The sequence below is a fragment of the Protomyctophum bolini genome (genome assembly GCF_963924005.1).
Source record: "Protomyctophum bolini genome assembly, chromosome: 7".
Lineage (NCBI taxonomy): Eukaryota > Metazoa > Chordata > Actinopteri > Myctophiformes > Myctophidae > Protomyctophum > Protomyctophum bolini.
Window position 1 is genome coordinate 13683945 of NC_137868.1, and position 24079 is coordinate 13708023.

The 24079-nt window shown below is 41.6% G+C and overlaps 1 protein-coding gene across 2 annotated transcripts in view; it reads left to right on the plus strand.

The window, feature by feature from the left end:
* LOC308319015 (mannosyl-oligosaccharide 1,2-alpha-mannosidase IA) overlaps positions 1–24079 on the plus strand; it is a 220087-nt gene that overhangs the window by 98663 nt on the left and 97345 nt on the right. For both annotated transcript variants that reach the window (XM_080768811.1, XM_080768810.1), the window contains exon 2: positions 5398–5494. In XM_080768811.1, coding sequence (XP_080624937.1) covers positions 5398–5494 — 97 coding nt within the window. The remainder of the gene's footprint in view (positions 1–5397; positions 5495–24079) is intronic.

Genomic DNA, 24079 nt, shown 5'->3' on the forward strand with positions numbered 1-24079 from the left:
AAGTACGCTACACCTCAGTCAAGGAATGGATATAGTTTCAAATGAAACTTGAGACATTTGAAATCAGAAGGTTTTCATTCTGTAGGGAAAAGAACATTGCACTCCAATGTTGTCTGATGTAAGCTCAGGCTGACAGGCTCCATCCATACTGACACTGTGGCCATTTATGTTCTTTCAACACTGCCCTGAGAGAATGATTACCTCACAGAAGTATTCGCAACATCAATATCCTTGCTGCTAGTCCCAAATACTCATGCTTTGTGCTTATTCATCCACACTCTGTCTCAGCGCACTCCTGAATAAATTGCCACCAATTATTTGTAAGTGGGAATGTGAAAGAAGCTTTTGAAATGGTGATTTGATGGCACACTGGAAATAAAGAAAGTTATTGGTTACTTTCAAACCATACATTTGTTATTTTCCCTTAACCCATTTAGATCTGAGGATGATTCTACAAATGTCTTCTGAGAAACCAATCTTTCTATGTCAGTGGTTCTCAACCTTTTTCACATCAAAGACCCCCAGAATTATCTGTATTTGGCCGCCGAAACCCATCTGAAAATATGTTTTCCAGGGACCCTCCCAGAAGCAAAGATTTGAGTTAAAATGTTCACTCTATGGGCTCAGATCCATGCCAATATTATCTGTGTGTTCGTAAAAGAAAATGCGTAAAAAAACAATCCGTAAAAGAAAAATGCGTAAAAAAACAATCCGTAAAAGAAAAATGCGTAAAAAAACAATCTGTAAAAGAAAAATGCGTAAAAAAACAATCTGTAAAAGAAAAATGCGTAAAAGTTACAGATGCTTTTTTTGGTTCCCCAGTGATATCACTGCCAAAATTCACATGACGGCTGAGAGCCAATCACTTACGAACAGAAAAAAAGACAACCTAAATTACGAATGCTTTTTTTGGTTCCCCAGTGATATCACTGCCAAAAATCACATGACGGCTGAGAGCCAATCACGTGAGGCCTTTTCCTCTACCCAATCAAAAAGCTCCATAAGTCTGCCTGGCAACTGAGGTTGCCATGTTTGTCTGGGGCTACGTTATAAGTATAAGTTTATGAGTTACAAGTTTAGCTATATTATATCCATATCTTGTCTTAAAACAACCACTCAATGGCATTATTGACTAATTCATTATTTTATAATGATATATATATGATATATATATATATATATATATATATATATATATATATATATGATATATGATAGCAGCCTCATCATACTATCATCATCATCACATCATCATATCATATCATATCATATCATCATATCATATACTATATATATATATATATATATACTATAATTAGTGAATCACTGCCTGCACCAATCGCTCCCACTTTTCACACGGGGGGGCAATATCGCACAACGGGCAAGGGCTAGTATAAAATAGTAATACATAACTTAAAAATATATATTTAATCTGGGACTGGGCTTTCCTGTCTATAGGTTTAGCTATATATCCATAATATCTTGAATTAAAACAACCAGTCAATTACACAAATTCGTTATTTTAGTAGCCTAAAATAAATAAAATAAATTCAGCTATATATCCAATATCCATATGATATTAAAACAATCGGCAAATAGGCTATATCCTAATTTCTGCACACAGGCATCATTATTTTCGTTCTGACGATTAAGTAAGGCATTGTATAATTTCACCACAGGGAGACGCTGTACGTCTTGCTCACTGTCTCATGCACACACCACCCGCACCCCCCCCCCCTGCCTGAAACAGGATGTGACGTTTATGGGCGTTCCAATCTAGTATGATAAAAATCGCCAAAGAAGAAGAAGTCTTCACCTATCTAGTCAGGAACCATGCTCGCTCGCGGCTAAAGGCTTCTCCCCATAGAGTGGCTTGGAACAAACAAATTAGGCTACACAAACCGACAGCAGCTGAGGGAGAACGTCACATCCTGTTTCAGGCAGGGGGGGGGGGGTGCGGGTGGTGTGTGCATGAGACAGTGAGCAAGACGTACAGCGTCTCCCTGTGGTGAAATTATACAATGCCTTACTTAATCGTCAGAACGAAAATAATGATGCCTGTGTGCAGAAATTAGGATATAGCCTATTTGCTGATTGTTTTAATATCATATGGATATTGGATATATAGCTGAATTTATTTTATTTATTTTAGGCTACTAAAATAACGAATTTGTGTAATTGACTGGTTGTTTTAATTCAAGATATTATGGATATATAGCTAAACCTATAGACAGGAAAGCCCAGTCCCAGATTAAATATATATTTTTAAGTTATGTATTACTATTTTATACTAGCCCTTGCCCGTTGTGCGATATTGCCCCCCCGTGTGAAAAGTGGGAGCGATTGGTGCAGGCAGTGATTCACTAATTATAGTATATATATATATATATATAGTATATGATATGATGATATGATATGATATGATATGATATGATATGATGATGTGATGATGATAGTATGATGAGGCTGCTATCATATATCATATATATATATATATATATATATATATATATATATATCATATATATATCATTATAAAATAATGAATTAGTCAATAATGCCATTGAGTGGTTGTTTTAAGACAAGATATGGATATAATATAGCTAAACTTGTAACTCATAAACTTATACTTATACTTATACTTATAACGTAGCCCCAGACAAACATGGCAACCTCAGTTGCCAGGCAGACTTATGGAGCTTTTTGATTGGGTAGAGGAAAAGGCCTCACGTGATTGGCTCTCAGCCGTCATGTGATTTTTGGCAGTGATATCACTGGGGAACCAAAAAAAGCATTCGTAATTTAGGTTGTCTTTTTTTCTGTTCGTAAGTGATTGGCTCTCAGCCGTCATGTGAATTTTGGCAGTGATATCACTGGGGAACCAAAAAAAGCATCTGTAACTTTTACGCATTTTTCTTTTACAGATTGTTTTTTTACGCATTTTTCTTTTACAGATTGTTTTTTTACGCATTTTTCTTTTACGGATTGTTTTTTTACGCATTTTTCTTTTACGGATTGTTTTTTTACGCATTTTCTTTTACGAACACACAGATAATATTGGCATGGATCTGAGCCCATATCACTCTGAAAGAATTGATTTGTGCCACAATTTCACGATTTTTCAAAAATAGCATACCTGCATGAGCTTGTAGATCTGCTATTTTTCAATGGCTAAAGTATAACATAATCCTTGAAACACCAAAAGGGTTTCCCGCCCAGAATGGGTTAAAGACCCAGTGAAATGAAAAATACATTTTCACACTTTTAGACCACATCCGTGGTCATACCTTTGCCGTGGTCATACCTTTGCCATTTTTGTGTATTTTTGAGTGGTGCAACCACTCCCTTACGGAGCTATGTGTGTGGCTGGGTGAAAAGAGCACGTTTTTTTTCCACCACGCACGTACACACACATATTAACTGTATATACTGTATGGTGATTTCGGGTGTGCCAGTATAGTACAGTGACAGTACAGTAGAAGGTACAGTAGAGGGACCCCCACACAGTAACTCACAGTCATTTCTCAACTGTTTCGGACGCAATCGGGCCGGCACCCTGGGTGCGTTCTGGAACTCCCTTAAGGAAACCTGTGTCTAGACAGATGGTATGGGCCACTAGTCAGAGGCCTGAGTTTGAATTGATGTAGTCAGTCCATGGTGAGACATGGGAAGGGAAGGGGGCGGGCACAATGCGGGAACCTCTGCCCTAGGACAGTGTTAGGACTGGTAATGTCCAGACTGGGTGCTTGAATTTAAGCATGTCATTTAAGTTTGTTATTTTCATTTTATTTGGAAGTTATATTTTCATTTTGTGAAAAATATTTTCCTGCTAAATTATTTTGAACCTTAATTTTTGGAAACCTTTGAAGAAATAAATCTTTGGCAACGATGGAGATTTTTGGTATGTCATTTTTCTGTGCACGTAGCCCTCATCAAACGGACTCATTTACAGTTGTCAACAGTGCGCATGCGCAGTGATGGCGAAAACTTCAGTGCTGGAGTTAAGAGTTGTTGAAAGACGCTAACAAACAAATTTGTTAAATAGAAAAAACGGCCTCGTTACGCCCGCCATAATTGTAATGGTCAATGTCTGTGTGGAAATTCAGAGCCATTGGTGCAGCCAGTGAGGAGTAGCGACATGTAGACAGACAGACAGACAGACATTCCCTTAATTATATGTTACTGTAGATAACCATGGATTACTCAGTCATAAAATACCCAGGAACGTCCACATTAATTGCTTTCAGTGATTTCAGTTTTCTGACCTCTATTTATGCTCACCTGCAAGGTCTTTGGGATCACAGCCAGTGCCATGATCCATCTGATATGGAGAATGTGGGTTGTTTTAGAGTGAAAACAGGCTGTATTGTAGATGTTTCAGCCAGGCGTGTTTTTCTGTAATATTCTGCTACAGCCTTGTCAGTGGTAATGTTATGTTATTTACTGTATGTTGACTAAGAGTCCCAGACTCCTCAGGACCCCTGGGAGTCTCATACGGTATTGATGACTGAAATGACACTGTAAAACTCACACAGCTCAACAGTACAAAGCTAAACACAATCATTTTGTCCATGTCAGTTTATGCACCTTAGCCACCACCTGTTTTAAAGATTTTCATAACGAAACATACAAGCCACACTTTTATACCAGCTTTCAAGTAGACCATTGACAACAAGTTGTTTTGTTACAAACCAAGCATCAGTGAGCATTGAGCCTTCATAAGATGTACAGTTATGCCCTTTCTGAAATTAATGGGCATATGAAGTAATACTAGCTGTATACTGCATAATCAGTAATCACTCTGCAAAAGTGGAAGAAAAAAACATTGGCAAGCTTTGGATTGAATGCTAATTTCTGTGACATTTGCATGGAATTCACAAATGTATTCGATTAATATCAATCAACTTCCCCCATGTTCATCTAAGATAATTATAAGTCTGTTGCTCCAGGCAGCATTGATCAATTATGTCCCTTCTAGCTGAAATTATAAAAATCCCTTTTTTTCTCGTTCATAATTTACCCCATGTCACTGCGGCAAACAGTTTTCTTCTCTCTTCACTTTATCAACTCACATCATGGAGAGGAGATCGATTTCACTTCAGAATGCTTTTCCTTCCTCAGATGCTTTATAATCTATTTATCTTGCGTTTCATCCTGTGACATCATTCAAAACTTTAATTTTGCAGTGGCCAGCTGCAGGAGAAGTGTCAATGCCATTGTTTAGCAATGTGTTTTATGTGTGATAATTGCATGCTCGTCCTTAATCCAGTCTTGATCAATAAACCATCACTGACATTGCCCAGGGCCACTCTGGTTTAATTACGTCTCGGTCTGGGGGCAGGTTGTTTTTCTATCAGCCTTGATGACCGGTGTGTCTGCCCTCTGTTTGTGTTGCAGATGATGAAGTTTGCCTGGGACAACTACAAGCTCTATGCCTGGGGCAAGAACGAGCTGCGGCCTTTGACAAGGAATGGACATATTGGCAACATGTTTGGTGAGTGGCAGCACCTGCCCACGGGCATCAAAAGACAACACAGAGATTTGTTTATTTTCATTTGGTATGTGAAATATGATTTATTGAGAGGTCTGATGCACACAAAGGTCTGAACTCCTGCACTGTAAAACCGAACACTTCAAGAAACAATATTCTTCATTAACATTATTGTTTTATAAATAAAGCATGTAGCAACGGTTGCGTTAAGCTGGTAATTTCTGGTTTTGACCTTTCTTTATTCAAAGGCTGGAAAATATCATTCCCTCCCAGACATCCTGGACGGTAAAAAAACAACAACGCCACAAAAATGTATTGGTATTATTTATCATGACTGTAAATCAGCATCAGAAGAAAGGGCAGCACAAGCTCTAATATGTTTCTGTAGTTTGGGGTATTTTGGGGTTGCTTTCGGCCTGGGCTTTTTGGGGGTATTTTGTGATTGTTTTGCTTTGTGTTATTTGAGCTGTTTTGGGGGTTGTTTTGGGTATTTTGGGGGCATTTGGGAACATTTTTGGGTTGTTGTGGTTACTTTTGGGTATTGGGTTTTGGGTGATTATTATGACCCTCTTACCATAGTTGTTCATCTCTGCATGTATTCCTGTGAATCTCGTTGACATTGTTGTGGTGAATTAACTGTACACTGTAGAGATCATTGGTCAAATGTTTTAAGATTGCGTCAACAAGAGAGACCATTAACATGCGCACGTGTGCATGTTCAGTGTGCACTGTGCACAGTTAAAGCCCAACACCTACTGTATTTATACTTACACACACACACCGTACACGCAGAGAGACAGAGAGAGGGAGAGACACACCGTTTTACTTAACTTCTTTAGACAGTCTACCGTAAGTATTATTCTTGTGGTGTGCCTCCTGGTGGAGATTGTTGCTCCATTGAGCACCCTTTTTGTGAGTGTCATACAATTAATTTAGCATAGAATTTGTGAAATTATATTTATAATCACCAATTTATAATTGCCAGGCTGTCACAAAAAGGTTGCAGAAGTCACACTTGTAGGCGTCTCAGCTAACACGTACAGTACGTACCTGTCACTAGGTCTCCTCTTTTCCCATCCTACCCACCACTGTCTGGTGGGAGACATAATTGGAGGCATACCCAGAAGGTTCCTCAGGTCTCTTACAAAGAACCATATGAGACAGTTCTCATGCTGCCGAGCTCCAGAGAAACCTCTTGATAAATCTTTTAATAAAAGGCGGATCAGTTCTTAATGAGGGCTGGATGGGCGCTGTCTGGCACACCTGAGTTCTTTATCGCATCCTTGGGGAATGAGGATTATTGAGTCGGTGATGCAAGACCTCTCAGATATATTCGATCGCCTTGCTTCTTTCAACACCTGCAATATGGCAGCATTGTTCTTAATAGGTCCCAGTTTGGATTTGGAGAAGATATTTTCTAAAGAGCTCTCCACAAACCATAATATGCTACGCCTCACCTCATATTACACACAACACAACACACAACACAATACAGCTGGTATTATATTCAATACATTTGTAACGGACTCGCCATATTTGATTCACCCCCAATTTAGAATACTTTCAAAAGGCTTGATTAGAACTTGAGTTGATTAACCTTGAATTCCTTTTTAAATGACCATTATTTTACTCAATCTGACAGCGTTGGATATCTTGAAACAGATAGTTCTCCTTCTTGATTATGAGTGGTTGAGTTGCGGTCAAAGCCATTATAAAATACTACTGAATTATGATTCTTTGAGTGTATGAATGAATGAACCATTGTAAAGCGCTTTGAGCACTTGGAAAAGCGCTATAAAAATGCAATTAAATAAGGTTGAGCATGGATGACAAATGGACAGCATATAGAGAATAAGTTAGACTATTAGACTATAATGTTATACTACATATAACTGCTTACAGACCTGCTGGGTGTGCTGAGAATAGTCAGATAAATGTTAACAATCACCCCAATCTTTAAATATGCTTTCCACTGCATCTGTACGTTGCTGCGTCTGTGTGTTGCTTGGCAACCACTCTGCTAAATGTAGCTTATAGGAACTACATTGCTTGGTGGGAAAATAATTATTTGTTATCAATAAATTATAGCAAATTATATATGCCTTTATTTGATGAAAGGTATATGTGCTAGTTTTAGAACAGCTAAGGGGATTTTAGACACTCCATGTTGTACCTAAAACACCCTTGTAAAACCACTTTAAACCAGACACTTTTAGGGCTTAGTGCTTTATATTGGAACACTCTTCAAACCATTGAAAGAATGGCGTTATCAAGGCAAAAGGTTGTTCTGAATGGTCTGGTCTAATCCTCAGTTTCTTTTAGCCTGTCGTCATCTTTAATCCATGCAGCACAGCCATTCGCTGTTCAGTGCACCTTAACACCAAAACATCGACTATCGGCTGTTGAGAAATAACTTGTTCTTCAAGCATGAGGGAAGCGGGAAGTAGTTTCTCCAAACAAATCCCAATACCAAATTAATTTCCATTCGGTTTGAATCTGGTATGGCGTTCCTCCTTGCCACAATGCTGTTTACTATACACAGTATAACAGCAGCATAGCATCTGCGAGGGAGAGGGGGACGCGCACACACACACACACACACACACGCACACACGCAGTGTGAGCAGGCATCGTCAGTGAGTAACCGTCATACTGTGAAGTGTGGTGGAGGAAGCCAGGTATGAAATTGGATGTTGTGTTCTTTAATTTAACCCCATGAGTAAACAGAGATGCGGTGAGATTGGATCCACGGTTAGCCTACTTGTCAGAAGCATGTCAATATGTTGCGATTCAATGGAACGTCCCTCCTGCCACACATAGAGAGGCACAACGTCACAGCGACAACGGAAGCATCTGGCACTGTTTCTCTCTCCCCCTCTCCATCCTACTCCGTTATAATCCTTCTTTTTCTTTCGTCGTCTCTCTATTTTTACTCTAATCCATGTCTTCCATGCTTTCCCTTGTTATGATCTACACTGTAATGTTCTGTGAGTGTTGATTGGACCCGAGAATCACAGTTGAGCGTCACAGTCAAAGTAAAGTCAAATGAATGCTCATGATTTTGCAGTGTGGCTGAAAATAGCAGTTCTCTCAATTAAAGAGGACACTGACACACTTCTCTCCCTCTGTTTTCCTGTACTGTATGTTCATGTTATCTGAACGCTTAGCTGATGAAAACTGCAGAGTATGTATTCTTCTCCAACGCTCCTCACTATTTTTCAAATTTTCATATGAGGTTTGTTGAATAGCAAATAACATGTTTTGGAATTGGACTTGGTACCAAAATGTCACCTTTACTGTCAGTAAGACCGTACAGGAACAACAATCAGCTATGGCAGACTTCATAAGAGCGTTATGCTCATCATTTTGTTTTAACTTGTAAACCTTAGATTTCTGTGACATTAGTAGCCTAGTTATGCTCTTACTCTTACTTGAATGGTAAATGGTGCATTTTATATAGCGCTTTATATCCAAGGCGCTTTACATAGATTGTGCATTAAATTCACCCACACACACACACACACACACACACACACACACACACACACACACACACACACATAGAGATGGCGGCGGAAACCATGCAAGGCACCAACCAGCACATCAGGAGCATTTAGGCGTTCAGTGTCTTGCTCAAGGACACTTTGACACTAACTCTGGGGGAGCCCGGGTTCGAACTGGCAACCTTGCGGTTACCATCCAGCCACTCTACCCCTGATCCACCGCCGCCCTTTACTTACTAGTTGGTATAATTTTAGCAAATTGCCATACTACCCTCACCAATCCTGAAACAAACTCCTTAGTTGGTTATTTTATTTTAATTAATATTTTACTGAACAGTTCCAATAAACTTTATTAGTAGTGTTGTGTTGTGATAGTGGCCACTTCCATTTTTCAGACCAATTTATCCTTTCAAGTTTGTCCACAGCTAAATGCTGTTAATCTGCCACATAAAATATCTGCAAAAGAAAGTTTATTCATGACATTAAAGTCAAAAGGCAACGTCAGTGAAAGGAAGATAAAAAAAGAGATAGCAAGGGATATTATGTAGCATAATGAGACTTTGAGTCTTTGAGAGTAAGTAATAGATGTTAGCAACATGTTCACTGTTCTTTGATCGCATATTCTCTCTCTTTGATACTCCCCCCTTGTTTTTCACTCTTTGTTTCAATAACTGTCTCTCTGCTTCACATATCCTTCCTTGATTCTACGACTTTTAGACAATTCTCTGAAAAGCTGGATTTAAGTTCGCACGAGAGGCTCTCGCTCTTGTGCCAACTTTGCCAAGACTATTACAGATGGAGACAAATGACAGACCGGCAAGTCAGTTTGGGTGGACTGAAGAGTAATTACCAAGTCTGAAGTCTCTCTCTTGAAGAGAATGTGGTTATAGCCTTAAATAACCTAATAAAGAATGAGGTTTAGAAGCAAGAAGAACCAGTTTGAACCAAAGTGTGCCCTGGCTTTGGATGGGGAGCTTTAATTGGAAATTTGTCGAATATTCAACAGATGCTGAACAAAAATGTAACGATGAATGAAGGCAGTTCACAGTTTGCACACTGGTCTGTAGCTCCCAGGCACAGTAGTTAGAGGTACTAGGGACCATATCTGTAATTGAGACCATAATAATCTCTGTATTTTTTGTCAGTTTCCAGCATATTTCTGAGCAAGCCTGAAGACAATGCTTTAAAGTGAATTAAAGTACAGAAAAAGGGAACCCTAACCCTCCACCGGTCCACCCTCTGCATAGCTGAGTGAAGTGATATTAATGAAAGGCACTGGGCAATGCAAAACTACGATCCATCCATGTTCATATTGCACATCCAGAGTCGGGTCGTCACATCCTGCCTTGTCCTGCTAAGGCTCTTAACCTTGCACCAATAGTCAGTTCTAACTGGGCGATCCTGAGGTTTACCCAGCAGCATGGAGAGGAGATATAATACCCTCAGTTGTTCCTTGGTCTGCTACGTGGTTTCTTGTGCATGTACTTCGCCCACCTGCAGTTCCAGCTTTGGCCTTAAGCTTAACCGTTTCCCAGCAGTTCAGGGGCCTGCTTTTATCTCAGCTCTCTTTTAGTCACAAGAGCGTGGTAGAAGTATGCAATACCACTCGTCCTGCTCAAGATTCCTGCTCCATACCGCTCCATCCTCCCCTTCACTCATGAGCAAGACCTGAGATACTTGAACTCCTTCAAGTGGTTAGGACTTATTCCCGCCTTAGAGTGGACAATTTATCAGTATTATGCAAAACAGATTAGTAAAGATTTCATTGACTCATTGTGAAACATAATTATGCTGTTGGAATTTTGACACAGTTGGCTGCCTACAATATATTTTTTGAAATATACATACTGTATATCAAATATATTCTTTCATGACCAAATGGCCATTATTTTCCCTCAAGCATTTTACAGTTACAACGATCACAAAAAGACTAGCCAGATTAGCCAGAATGCTGTTTTAGTCCGGCAGTCGAGGTGGATGGCTGGGATATTTTGGCCTAAAATATTGTCTATATGTATTCATGAATCCACTTGCTGACCGGCTATCTTTATTCGGCATGTTTTTATAGGGGTTTCTTGTGACCCTACCATTAACATCCTATGGCAGGTCTATGGCCGTTTTTAGCCCAAGGAGTGTTTTTTTGTGCAAAACTAATGCTTGGAATGGATTCAGAATCATGAAAACCCCCTAGTTTGACATGTCGCATGCTACTTAAAGCATAAGAAAAGTTTGACGTTTTTGACAATTTTGTCACAAGAAACCCCTATAAAAAATTGCCCAATACGGACAGCTGGTCAGCAAGTGGATTCATGAATGTATATACCGTAGACAATATTTTAGGCCAATAAAAAAGACGATACGAAATTTCCCACTTTAAACAAAAGAAGCCTGTCGGCTGCCGGACAATTTTAGGCTACTAAGCAATCGAGGTGATATTAGACCAGGCGTTCATTTGGGTACGATCGAGATGTAATTGTAATTGTTGTTCCCAGGCTGGTTAGATCTACCGGCTGCTGGGCGCGGCTGCACTAATAAGTTTGGGACAGCCCCTCGAGTTTGAATGGACAGGTATCAGTCAAAAGGGAGACATCGAAGAGAAAGGATGGATCAGAACAGGTTCTGACATATATCCAATTATCCATATAATTATGGAGATCTAAGGGTTTGAGGATTGAGGTCAGATGTAGAGTTGCTGGCCAATATAGAGATGACATCAGGGATCTTCTCCATATATATACAGCAGGTCGCATTTACTAAGACATCAGGGATCTCCATCCCTGATGATGTCACGTGATGTCACAAGACCATCTATGTATGGGGATAATAAGTGACTGACTGACGGGAAATGGACGTTTTCATAGTACATTAAATGCGGTCGCAATAATAGTAGTTCAAACACAGTGTTTTGGGTCATACTGTGTAACTTGATTGTCTTGTAAGTTGTCTTCGAAGCAGTTAAATTAATGTGAATCAATAGTCTGAAATTAACAGTCAAGCCGTGTAAGGACCTTGATTCAGAAAGAAAAGCACGTCAAAACAAAAATGGAAAAATAATTAATGGAACTTTTAAAATATTGATGACAGCACTTCATTTTTCATGTACAAATCAAATTCCAGCTACGTTTTTAAAATGTAACATTATGAAAAAAAGAAGATGGTTTCACACTAGTTATCACTATGTTTATTTGTCAATCCAACACCACAGAATAAATATATTGCACATTGCACAGATAAAAGTGAGGAAATTATCCAAGCAGTGAAAAAAAAAGAAATAATAATAATAATGAATAAAAATAATAATGAGAAAGCGATGGGGAAAAATTCACTCTTGCAGAAAGATCACATGAAGATGAAATCCAATTTCACATCAGCTTCTGTGGTGTGGATTGGAACCCGGGAACTAGCTGGCAGCCCATTAACGTCAGGTTGGTAGCTGATGGTTGCAGTTCTCACAGGCAACAACCTTCATGACAACATCCATCAAGTCCTTCATATTCACTATTATATTGCTGCACAGGGCTTGCTGGTGAATAATGTAATGATAGAAGGAGAAATGGGGGGAAATCAGAGCTTTGTGGTTGCGGGCCCCATCATGGCTGGGGTGCCGGCCGTTGTTATGGAAACACTTTTTAACTCCGGGGAAAGTTCAGTCGGGGGGCAAACTTCAACTTAAGGTTTATTTTCACTTCACAGGTTGCAGGTGTAAAAGAGCAGGGGGGAATGTGTTCTGTACAAGCTCCCAACCATTTTCAGTTAAAAAAAATAGCCATAAAAATAGAGAAACAAACAGAGTAAAAGTCAGATAACAGGAAAACAATATAAAATATTCATAGGGTGTTTACCCAAGTAGAAGAGGCTGAATATCACAGTCTCTTGTGCAAGTAAGAGAACTCTAGCAGCAGATATCAGCAGCAATAGCATATTCATAGTCGCATACAGTACATAGCCTATATATTAGGGCTGTCAAACAATTGCACATTTTAATAATCACTTAATCACTTAAAAACAATTAATCATGATTAATAATCACCCTTCAAATTATGTCCCAAATATGCCCTTTTCTTGTGGGAACTGAAAAATAAGTGACTCTCTATCTCTCTCTCTCTCTCTCTCTCTCTCTCTCTCCATATCTCTCTGTCTCTCACCCCGTACTATGTAAGCCGCTACCTAAATTGTGCAATGTGCAGCCTTTTATGGCAATAAACTGACTTTTTTCCTCAGATAGGGCTAGATAGGGCTTTTATTTCCATCAGATACCAGAGCGATGACTAGTGCAGAGTGGATGGGATTATGGGATGTACAGGGTGGGTCATCTAAGCATGCATTGATTTATTACTTTCACAAATAAATTAACTCAGTTCATTTTGAGCTCTTGGGAACGATGCAACTTGGGAACCTAATAATACCCATTGTCATAGCACCCATTTTAACTATCTGTCTGTGTCCCTTTTGTGTCCTTACTGTATATGGAGATCTCTGTAGTATGCAATACCCGTTGTCATAGCACCCATTTTAACTGTCTGTCTGTCTATGTCCCACATGGAGATCTCTGTATCTGTCTGTCTGCCTGTGTCTGAAGAGTGCAAACTGACTGTGAAAAGTTGACAGGTTAAGTAATCAATTGGCAGGTGTGGGGTTACCATGGCAATCAATTGGCTGAGGCAGAGGCTGGAAATTGCACAGGTGAGAGGAGTTGGCCTCATTAGGCCCACTGGCCGAGCCTGACCAGAGCCTTTTGTGGTGTTTCTGGACAACGGTGTACTGTGTGTCGAATTTGAAGTCGGTGGGGCAAACGGTTCTCGAGTTACGTGCATTACAACCGTACGCACGCACACAGACAGAGACGTGATTTATAGTTAGATGACGTCACATGAAGTGATATGCTTGTGTGATGGCCTATGTTGCCAAGACTCACATGGTGAAAGGGCTTAGCTCTCTGTCACCATGTCTTTCAACAGCCTGATGGTTGACAGGTGGAAACTTGCCACCACCCCAGGCTGGGGCTGGGGTGGTGAGTGTCCAGTGATCCGCTCAGCCTTGGCTACGCACTGCTTCTCGTATAGCCTACAGGCATGTAGACACTTATCCTGGAGAGAGGGAATCTCACCAATGTGCTCTGATGCCCTGATATGATTCCTTGGGCTTCACAGTCAAGGGAGCAAGCCTGAGCGTGATTGAATGGCGACAACGATATGAATGGATGTTTTTGTTTGGGTTTTCAAATTCAAACTTTTATTTTCCTCCGCTCGATCTTAAGGACATGGTTGCCTACCCCTGTATTCAACGATATGACCCAATTGGAACTAATATTACTGCACAGTTAAATACGCACTCATCTACAGTAGTGTAGACTGAGGGATATTGTGAATCCATAGTCCAGCTAGTTATAAATACTGTATGTTGCCTTTAAAATGATGGCAATGAACAGAAACCATGACAAACATGATCAAAGGCACTGTAGAAAGTATCCCCTCAAATTTACAATTTTGCCTGTGTGTCTGCATGGACAAATGTGCTGTATTGACATGACTGAGGTCACAGTATTACTGACAGTGCTGACTTCACCACTTCATTCACTGCCTGGATAGGAAGGCATTGTGCAGTTAAATTCATAGTCAGGAATTTACTATGTGGGAAGTAGCTGGAGAGGCAAGAGATATATATAATATTCTTTAAGACAGTCGACCCTGCCTACACATAGTGTCCTTGGAAATCTTAGCCTTACAGTATTTTCCCATCTTTATTTCCAACAAAGTGGCAATGGGGGGATTAATGGGCGACTTGTGCCAGCCTCTTTTATGGAAGATGGTTAGGCTGGCTCCAAGAATGATGGGCCCCAAAGACCCCCCCCTCCTCCTCCTCTCCGCTCCTCAAACTGCTTTAACAGCCATGGAACCAAAGTCTAAATCCTCTCTTTGTTGTCTTGATGCACACCAAGAAAAACAAGGTGAGCTGAACGTTAACCAAAGTTAAATCCATGTTTGGAATCGAATGTGCATCTGTAAAACACAGTTTTCCAACTAAATGTATTCATAAATCAGACCGTATAACATTATTATTGCACTCCATTATATTGTATTTAGGGAAGTCATGGCGTGTTTCATGAGCTTGCAATATGATCTGGTCTGTACTCGTCAAGAGTATGTGGAAGCCAGCCTATTACATAACACTTTGATGTCAGCAGTCAGCACTATGAGTGCGTGTCTACAAAGTACAGTATATCACTACCAAGTGTTGCCCAGATTATTGTGCAATATATTTCAACGCAAGTCTATGTCGGTAGTACTCGTTTATGTCTTGAACAAATTGTCATCACTAGCGCAAATTAATGTATCTCTATAGGATTGAAACACTAGTCTAGTGTTCTTCTGATAAGTTTGAGCTGATATTGTTTTAATGCTGTGCTTTGGCTTGTTGGCAGCTTACAGTACAGTGCACATCCTCTTTAGACCTCCCTCTCTGGTACTGTTGTGGATTTTAAAATGATATGATGTAACTAGTAGCTTCCCACTCTCATTATGAGTCGCCTGTACTACAGCACATTCTCCTCTCCCTCTGAAATGAGAAGCTGCTCCCAGAGCCTTAATGGCACATTAAAGATGTTCATCCCTCTGTGAGCAACGCCATTACCCCTGTGTCCGTATATGTGGGTCACTAACTTAAGCACACCGCGCGTTATACTGTATATGGCCGAGCCGAACCCCTAGGGTGTTGCAGATGCCAGTGGGAGGCCCGTGATTGAGATGGAAAAAACAGACCATTACATTAGTAGTCAAAGCAGCCCCTCCTTCACCCTGCCCAGTATATTGCGCTCCAGAGATTTCCCGGTAACAATAGATATTCTTTAGCCAATAATGGGATTGGCTACAGGCAACATTTTTGCATTTCTGCATCTGTGCACAAAAATGAGCTGCTGCTTTCCAGAACACGTCTCACAATTTCCCTTATCTCATGGCTAATGTACTCCTCTTCAAAGTCTTACTGTTTCTCCTTTTTCTTTTTTTCAATCGTTTCACCGCTCATTTTTCTTCCTTTCATCCCGAGAGGCACAATTAAAAAGCATCAGGTCGCCAATTTCTGCTGAGAATTCTCCCGGAATGGAAATTGAGCTTTTGCCAGCGACACGGACCGACCCCATCACCTTTTCTCTCACACCGCGGCACACCTGGGGACCATTTAAAGTCAGCGACGCTTATTGAAAGAGCCCGACGGCCCTTCAAATGATGTAAAGTGCAGCCCGGTCCTCTTGCACGAGAGACCAGGAGCGAAGGAGCTGTGTCAAAACCTTGATTGAGCTACGTACGATCGATGACCCACGTGACGAAGCCCTTGGCATTTATTATTTAGAACACCTCTGGTGGTGGAGTTATGGGAGTGAAAAGTTTAAAAAGCGGATGTTTTATAGAACCCTTCGATCTGGCGGGGGATTTTCAAACGATTTTCACTGTAATAAAGCTTTGTTATCGTCTCTGTAAACAAAGGACCTGGAGACATCCACTGAGAGGTCCACTGAGCATATAGACGGAAGACGGCTAGACGCGCGCGCGCACACTCACTCACTCACTCACTCATTGGCATTGGCAGTTGACCTTGAGCAATCCTTCTTTTGCAAGTCTTTTTTTGTCACCCAGGGTACATTATTAAAGGTATATCCAACTGGGAACCATTCTCTCTTACATAATTGCCTTGCCCTATTCTCCGCCCCCACATTTAGAACGTGCCGTTTCCTCCCTCCCTGCAATTTTGTCCCAGAGTGCTTTGTGATTCCTGGTCTTGGAATGGGAGGTGTGCAGAGGAAGGGTGAGTGCATGGCTTTCGGGTCGGGGCACGAAAGTGGGGCGGAGACAGCCCTCCTCGTTGGGGATTAAACAAAGGGCCACACAAACGAAGCCTATCACTCCCTGTCATATTAGAGTCACAGAAAAAGTGAGGGGTCATTATCATCATCCGCCCACTCTCCATTTACCATCCCATCCATTTCTTGGGGACCCGGGGTGTGAGAGATATCATTTATCTCCATAGCGACCAGAGCCAGGTGACAAATCAGTTTCTCCAGTCCCACTCACCCAGGAGAACGTGTCCCCAGCCTTACATTCTATATTGTCTATTTGTTGTGGAACCAATAAAGATTCCCAACAGATACTGCCTCCAGGCTAGAGCATAAATCACTGACTGCCAACCTGTGGACTGAGGCCCACTGGTGGACTGTGAGGATATTGCAAGTGGGTTCCAAAATGATTAGCAAAACACTAACATTTCCATAAAATTTAATGTTCAAAAGTATGTAAACTAGAACTGCATTCTGTCGAGTGCATACTTTCGCTTTGTAAAGTGCAAAGCGCAGTGGTGAGCGCATGAAGTGCACTCACCACTGCTGGTATGACTGCTGCTCTGAGTCCTAACTCCTAAAGCTCTCTGCTGCTGTCTGGGTACGACTGCTGCTCTGAGTCCTAGAGCTCTCTGCTGTCTGTCTGGGAATGACTGCTGCTCTGAGTCCTAGAGCTCTCTGCTGTCTGTCTGGGTATGACTGCTGCTCTGAGTCCTAGAGCTCTCTGCTGTCTGTCTGGGTATGACTGCTGCTCTGAGTCCTAGAGCTCTCTGCTGTCTGGGTACGACTGCTGCACTGAGTCCTAGATCTCTCTGCTGTCTGGGTACGACTGCTGCTCTGAGTCCTAGAGCTCTCTGCTGTCTGTTCTAAATCCTTTAGACCTGTTATTGACCTTATACCAACCTTGAAACGTACCTTAGTTACGTCACCAATAATGGTGGTCCCTTATGTTTTCATTGTGATGCCGATATACTTTCTTCTTCTTTTTTTGCTGCCTTTTATTGGTTTTTGAAGGGACAGACAGTAGGCTGACAGGAAACGGGAGAGAGATGGGGGGATGACATGCAGTAAAGGCCGTGTCGGGCTCGGGAGTCGAACCCGCGGCACACTGCGACTGGATTACCAGTCGGGTGCCCAGACGGTTACGCCACCGCCTGGGCGATACCGATATACTTAAATTATACTATAAAAAAAACATTGATTGAGTGATCATTAAAATCAATCATGGCCCACCCACCTGATCACTTAACACGGCAGCTGAATGCCCTTTTCAAGTTGACCCTGATCCAGAAAAGGTTGGGAACCACTGGCATAAATCATTCAAATGGCAGGCTGTAAAACAACTCCTATTATCTCGTACCTGAACAGATGGATGGGCACACGGTCCACACTGTATAATGTTGAGATATACTGTACCCGTATGTGCTCATGGATGTCTACTCGTTAGCCTATTTATCGAATAGCCCAGGTGGGTCTTAACAGTTATTATTGGTTTGTGCTGCTCTATGGTGGTCATATCTTCACAGCAATTAGTATCCTTTTTTCCTCCTTTCTCTCTTTTACTGACAGCATCTGATTTTGATCCCACAACCCATAGACCATATGTTGAGAGAACATACCACCTGTTCTTCAGCCCACAAGCAGCCACGTTATGCATGCCAAGAAGGAAAAGCGTAGTGTTTAAATACAAAGGAGTATTAATACATTTTCACTGCATTCTGTAGGTAATTTAGACATCAGGAGCTCTACTTTCATGTCAGTATAAGGCGGGGTTATGCCCCAGCACAGAATATTTCTTGCCAGTGCTGGAAATTTTCTGGCAAAATTGTTTGGTCAACAATCAGCCAGCCAGCCAGACAGACAGACAGACAGACAGCCGAGCGGACGGACGGACGGACGGACAACATCAACGATGATTGGCTATCAGGAGTTGGGGGGACGTGAAGGTCGCTTCAGTTGGATTCTGACCATGGCATGACACTGACCATGATACTGACCATGGCACTGACCATGATACTGACCATGATACGGACCATGATACTGACATGACACTGACCATGATACTATGATACCAAGACTTATTGACAATGCAGTGAGGTTTACCCAACGTTTACTATACTGTATGGAGAAAAAAATGTATACAGTATGTCTCTGTTTTATTGACACTAGTATACCTTTTCTGAAATGACGAACAAAACTTACTTATTTGTTATGACTGTATGACGCCCACTGACCTGTATACACACCATAGACTGTAAAAAATATGGACAAAGCGTTCCGCGGGTCTAACATGAACGTAAAATGAAGCCTGTCAGTCCTTGCAATGGAAGTCGCCATCTTTCTAGATCCGTTTGGGCCCAGCTGGCCCATTGGCTGGCCCAGACAACGAGGCGGGACTTCCCCCCTTCTTCTTTGTTGGTTTTTATTTTGACTCGAGTGGGTGGGGGATCCCGTTCATAGACTGTAACGGTAGCCACGCCCCTCAGAACATGCGCGACTTTATGGTAATTTATTTTATAAATGGGACCATAATTTTCCAAAAAGAATATTATGACATTAGAAATGAGACTAGTGACTGGAAGCAAAAAGTATTCATGTTTATTAAGGTAATATTAAGGTAATACAGTCTAGGTGAAGTTGGGCCCAAATACATGGACTTCTATGGGGCTATGGGTTTTTTTGAGCCCAATGACAGCGCCACAACAGGCCATTATATGAACTTTAATTTCCTTAGTGGCTTCACAAAATATCTGTCTGACTGCCCCCCTGATACACACACATCACCTGTAGTTTTGGTATCGGTGTAAACACAAGGTGGAAAGGAAATCATTGTGCCTAACACCGGCTGGATGAGGAACTCGACAGTGAGCCTCTGAGAGGGAGCTTTGAGAGCAGTCCACCTGTCAGAACAGCTTTTTATCTCCTGTACTGGCTGCATCGCCCTGCATCTGCCGACGTTGGAGCATAGACAACAGTTTGGAGCTCATAGGACCCAAACAGGCATCCATGCATGTAGCACAACATCCCAAATGAGCCCAGTATTTGCCTCCTCAGCTGGTTCCCACCCTACCTGTGGACACCCTGTCACCGAAAGCAATCAGGCTGAACTATATGCTTAGTTAGAGCTAGGCTGGCCCAGCCACGAGAGACGTTAGTGTAGAAGCAGAAATAGAGCAGCAGAATGCTAGCAGTGCACACAACTAAAGCATAAAGGTATATCAGAAAATAATCTGTTGAAATTGCAAGTCAACGGAGGGAGGAAGCAGAACACATCCCGGTGCGTTGTAAATCTTTAGAAATCGATGTCTTAGATTTACCACTTATGGAGTCCGTGCTTGGGCTGATATTTTGAAACTGTGGCTTATCGGCAAGGAATGTGGTTGTGCTGCCTGTTAAATATTGTTTGCCAAGAGTTGATGGAGGAAAATCATCTTATAGCTAATATAAAGTCACAGGCAAGATGATGGCTCGTGAAAACGGAGCTACCATTGGTTATCAATCATTGTCCAATTTCTGTTGTGCCCTCCTAGGATTGAAAGTCTCTCCTCACTAAGAATGATAAGCACACCATCAAGCCATTACAGGGATTAGAGCCAAGATGATGAAAGACGGAGGTTTATAAAATGTATGAAGAAATGGGAGGATTAAAATGGATTGTACTAGTATTTTACTGTAATGATTCAAACACGCTGATGAATACGAGTGCAAGGGTCGGATCAGCTCTAGTGATCCTGTGAGCACTGGATCAAGTCATCTACCAACAGTGACGTAATTTGCGAGTCATGGTGGTTTGGATTTCCGGGGGCGATGACATTGTTGCAACCTGTGACATGCGATTCTGCACATTTTAACAAGAAACAAACAAACAAACAAATCAATACAAAAACAAAACATAAATCCATAATGTACTACAATCAGTAGATCCCAAGTCTATCAAGCCTACATTTGAACACATTGATACAAATTTTGGTCAATTAATCCATCAATCATTCCATTCAGTATTTTGTCCAGTATTTACATTTTATTGCATAAAATGTATACTTTGCTTAATAGTCTCAGACAAGCAATTCCACACCTTGCACCACAAACAGAAATACACATACTTTTCAATGTAGTACTAACCTTGTATTACCTTGTATTATTAAACAATAAACACTTAGTTGTTTTACGTCCCTCCCTCTTAACTCATCCCTATCCTTAAACCTTCTTTGTATGTTGCAAGGAAGCAGTTTATGTCTTGCTCTATAAATTATTTGTGCCATTTTAAAACCGACTAAATCAAAAAACGTTAATATTCTGTTGGCTCCTTTAATCACACGTTTCGCTTGCCAAGCTCTTAAGCTCGCTGTGTCATTAAGGAGCAGATCTTTGCTTCATTGACTTTTTTTTAAGGGACTATTAATATACTTAAACTTCATTGTCCGCTTGTCAGCCTTCCACTCTCACCTAAAAGTTTTACTAGCTTGCCGTCCGCTAATAAGTGCTAACGTGTTCTCAACCATCATCTGTGAGGCTGTCCACAGTGACGTTAATCCACCTTTGCTCACCTGTTAGCGTTTTGAATTCCCCCTCTGTCCTGCGTGCTAGGACACAAAAGGAACATTTAGGAAGGTCTGTGTCTCTTGTCTCCAAACTTAATTTTCAGCACTCTCAGTCGTCCTCGGCAGAAAATAACACTGCTAAAAACCTATGCTTCCATTCTGAACTATATTCCCTTCCCGCCTGGGCCTCCGCTGTTCTCACAGTTCTCACTCCCCACACATTGGCAGCCCTGAGCCCACACAGCAGAAACCTTTCTGTGGGAGCATCATGCTTGGCAGCCTTAGAGCCGCAGTGTAGCGAGGGGGGTCTGACTGACTAGTAGTGTTCCACCTCTGCACACTGCAGTATCTCAAACACACACGTACTTTACAATAGACTGCACACATACACACACACACACACACACACACACACACACACACACACACACACACACACACACACACACACACACGCGTGTGTATTTCTGTTCTCCCTCCTGTCCTCTTTCTCTCCTGGCTGAACCAGTCAGTGTCAATCTCCATCATCTCCCAGCAAACTCATGTGCAGAGAAGGTCTTTCACCTGTCCTGTCCCATGACCGCAGCTATCTGTAGCCAATCAGAAGGTCTTTCACCTGTGCTGTCCCATGACCGCAGCTATCTGTAGCCAATCGGGCTGCTCTCTCAGTCTGACTGTGGGTAGAGTGTGGATGGCATTGGAGGGATGTTTCTCCACTCAGAGTGGGCAGGAGTGGAGTGGACCACACTTAAAGGGAAACTTCACCCTTTCTGCAAAAGAATATATGTTTATGACATTTAGAAGATTTAGAACACTTTCCTGGGGGTCTTTATGTGTGTAATATATAGTTTTAGATATTTTAGATTTTAGCAGTGAGCCCAGTGTCTCTGATGTCATGGACACTGGGCTCACTTACTTCCTGGACTACATGTTGTCTCAGTAAGACAGCCTGCTCCCTATCCACAAGGAGGATCAGTGCACCAAAGCATTATGGGAATTGTAGTCCAGGAAGGAAGTGAGCCCAGTGTCCATGACATCAGAGACACTGGGCTCAGTGCTAAAATCTAAAATATCTAAAACCACATATTACACACATAAAAAGTTAATCTTCTAAATGTCATTAACATATATTGTTTTGCAAGAAGGGTGAAGTGTCCCTTTAAGATGGAGAGAGGGGAGCAGGCCTAATAGAGCAGACAGCTCCCGGCATTCCTGGAACAACAAATAGCAGATGGAGTGACAGGAAAAGTTAAATAGAGGTTGATATTGAGCTTTTCAGGTCACCTATTTCAAATTCAACTCTGCAAGTCCAAAAGTTTGCATTCTCCCTGTAATTGACTGTAAAATTGCAGGTGAGAGAGGCCAATAAAGCCTATTGAATTGAGAGAGAGAGAGAGAGAGAGAGAGCATACTAGACTAGAGTGCATGCTAATGGATAGGTAAGTGGTCAGTAAATGGGCTGTCTCCAGATTGATTAGGACAGTGTAATGATTCATATTTCCCCAAATTGGAAGATATTGGGTCTTCTTGGTAGATCATCAATGCCAGCATAATTACTTGCGCAAGCAGAGCGCGCAAGTACTGTTTTCGGCTGCGTATGTTGGTGACTGCCTCGGCCAATCAGGGATTGTGCATTTTTGGTGGTCCCCTTGGCCAATCAGGGATTGTAGGCCATGTATGGCCTACTTGTGTGCAAGATGGCACCTGATCTGACATTCCATATGTTGATCTGACCTCATCAAACCCTATACACAGGTTACCTACCTAACCTCCTAAGCTACTGTGCCGGGCGGAGGTAGATCCGCTGCTTGGGAATTGGAAGGTTCCCGAACCGCATTCAATGAGCAGGTTTGATGCCTTGCATGGTTTCCTCTGCCGTCAATATGTGAATGTATGTGTGAATTGGTGAATGTGAAGGCCACTGATTTTTTTTTTGGATAAAGGCGCAATATAAATACACCATTTACAATACACACATGAACATGCTTTTGCACACATACGTAGGCTACCGTATACTTACAAGAAACAGACATAGTGTATAGTATACCTTACACAAACACATACTCTTCTCTCTCTCTCTCTCTCTCTCTCTCTCTCTCGCGTGCGCGCGCACACACACACACACACACACACACACACACACACACACACACTAATGTACTAATGCACAGATACACATACAGGTATAGACATACAGTACAAACCCTTTCCTCAAAGCACCACCAGTATGCCTGTGCTAATGATGCAGGGAAAGTCTGCTCTTTATAAAGACGGCTACTTTAATTTCTCCAGCTGACGGTTGCTCTTTATCAACAGGTTATTCCAGCTCCCTTTAATTGGCCGGCTTGAACATTTGAACATTACTCAGGTGGCAACGAGCAAACTAGCCGCAGCTCCATGCAGATGAGATAAAGTCTGCCTGACAGGATGGCATGCCTGCCTGGTTTAATCTCCGGGATAAATGGCAGATGCTACAGTATGCTCGGATTTATATAGAGGCTATAACTGAAGCCCCCGGGCCAGCAAATCAATGCAGGATTCATCCTTCCGAACTTGGATCAGCATCAACGATGGCCTGTCAATTACAGAGAATGTGGACTTAAATATCAGCATTTTGTTTCTTGTTCTGCCTCGGTTATTTTCCTTACAAGTCGTCACGGTTCGTTAAAATCTGTTGGCACGGCATCACGGTTGAGTGTCTTTATTAGCTAGCCAA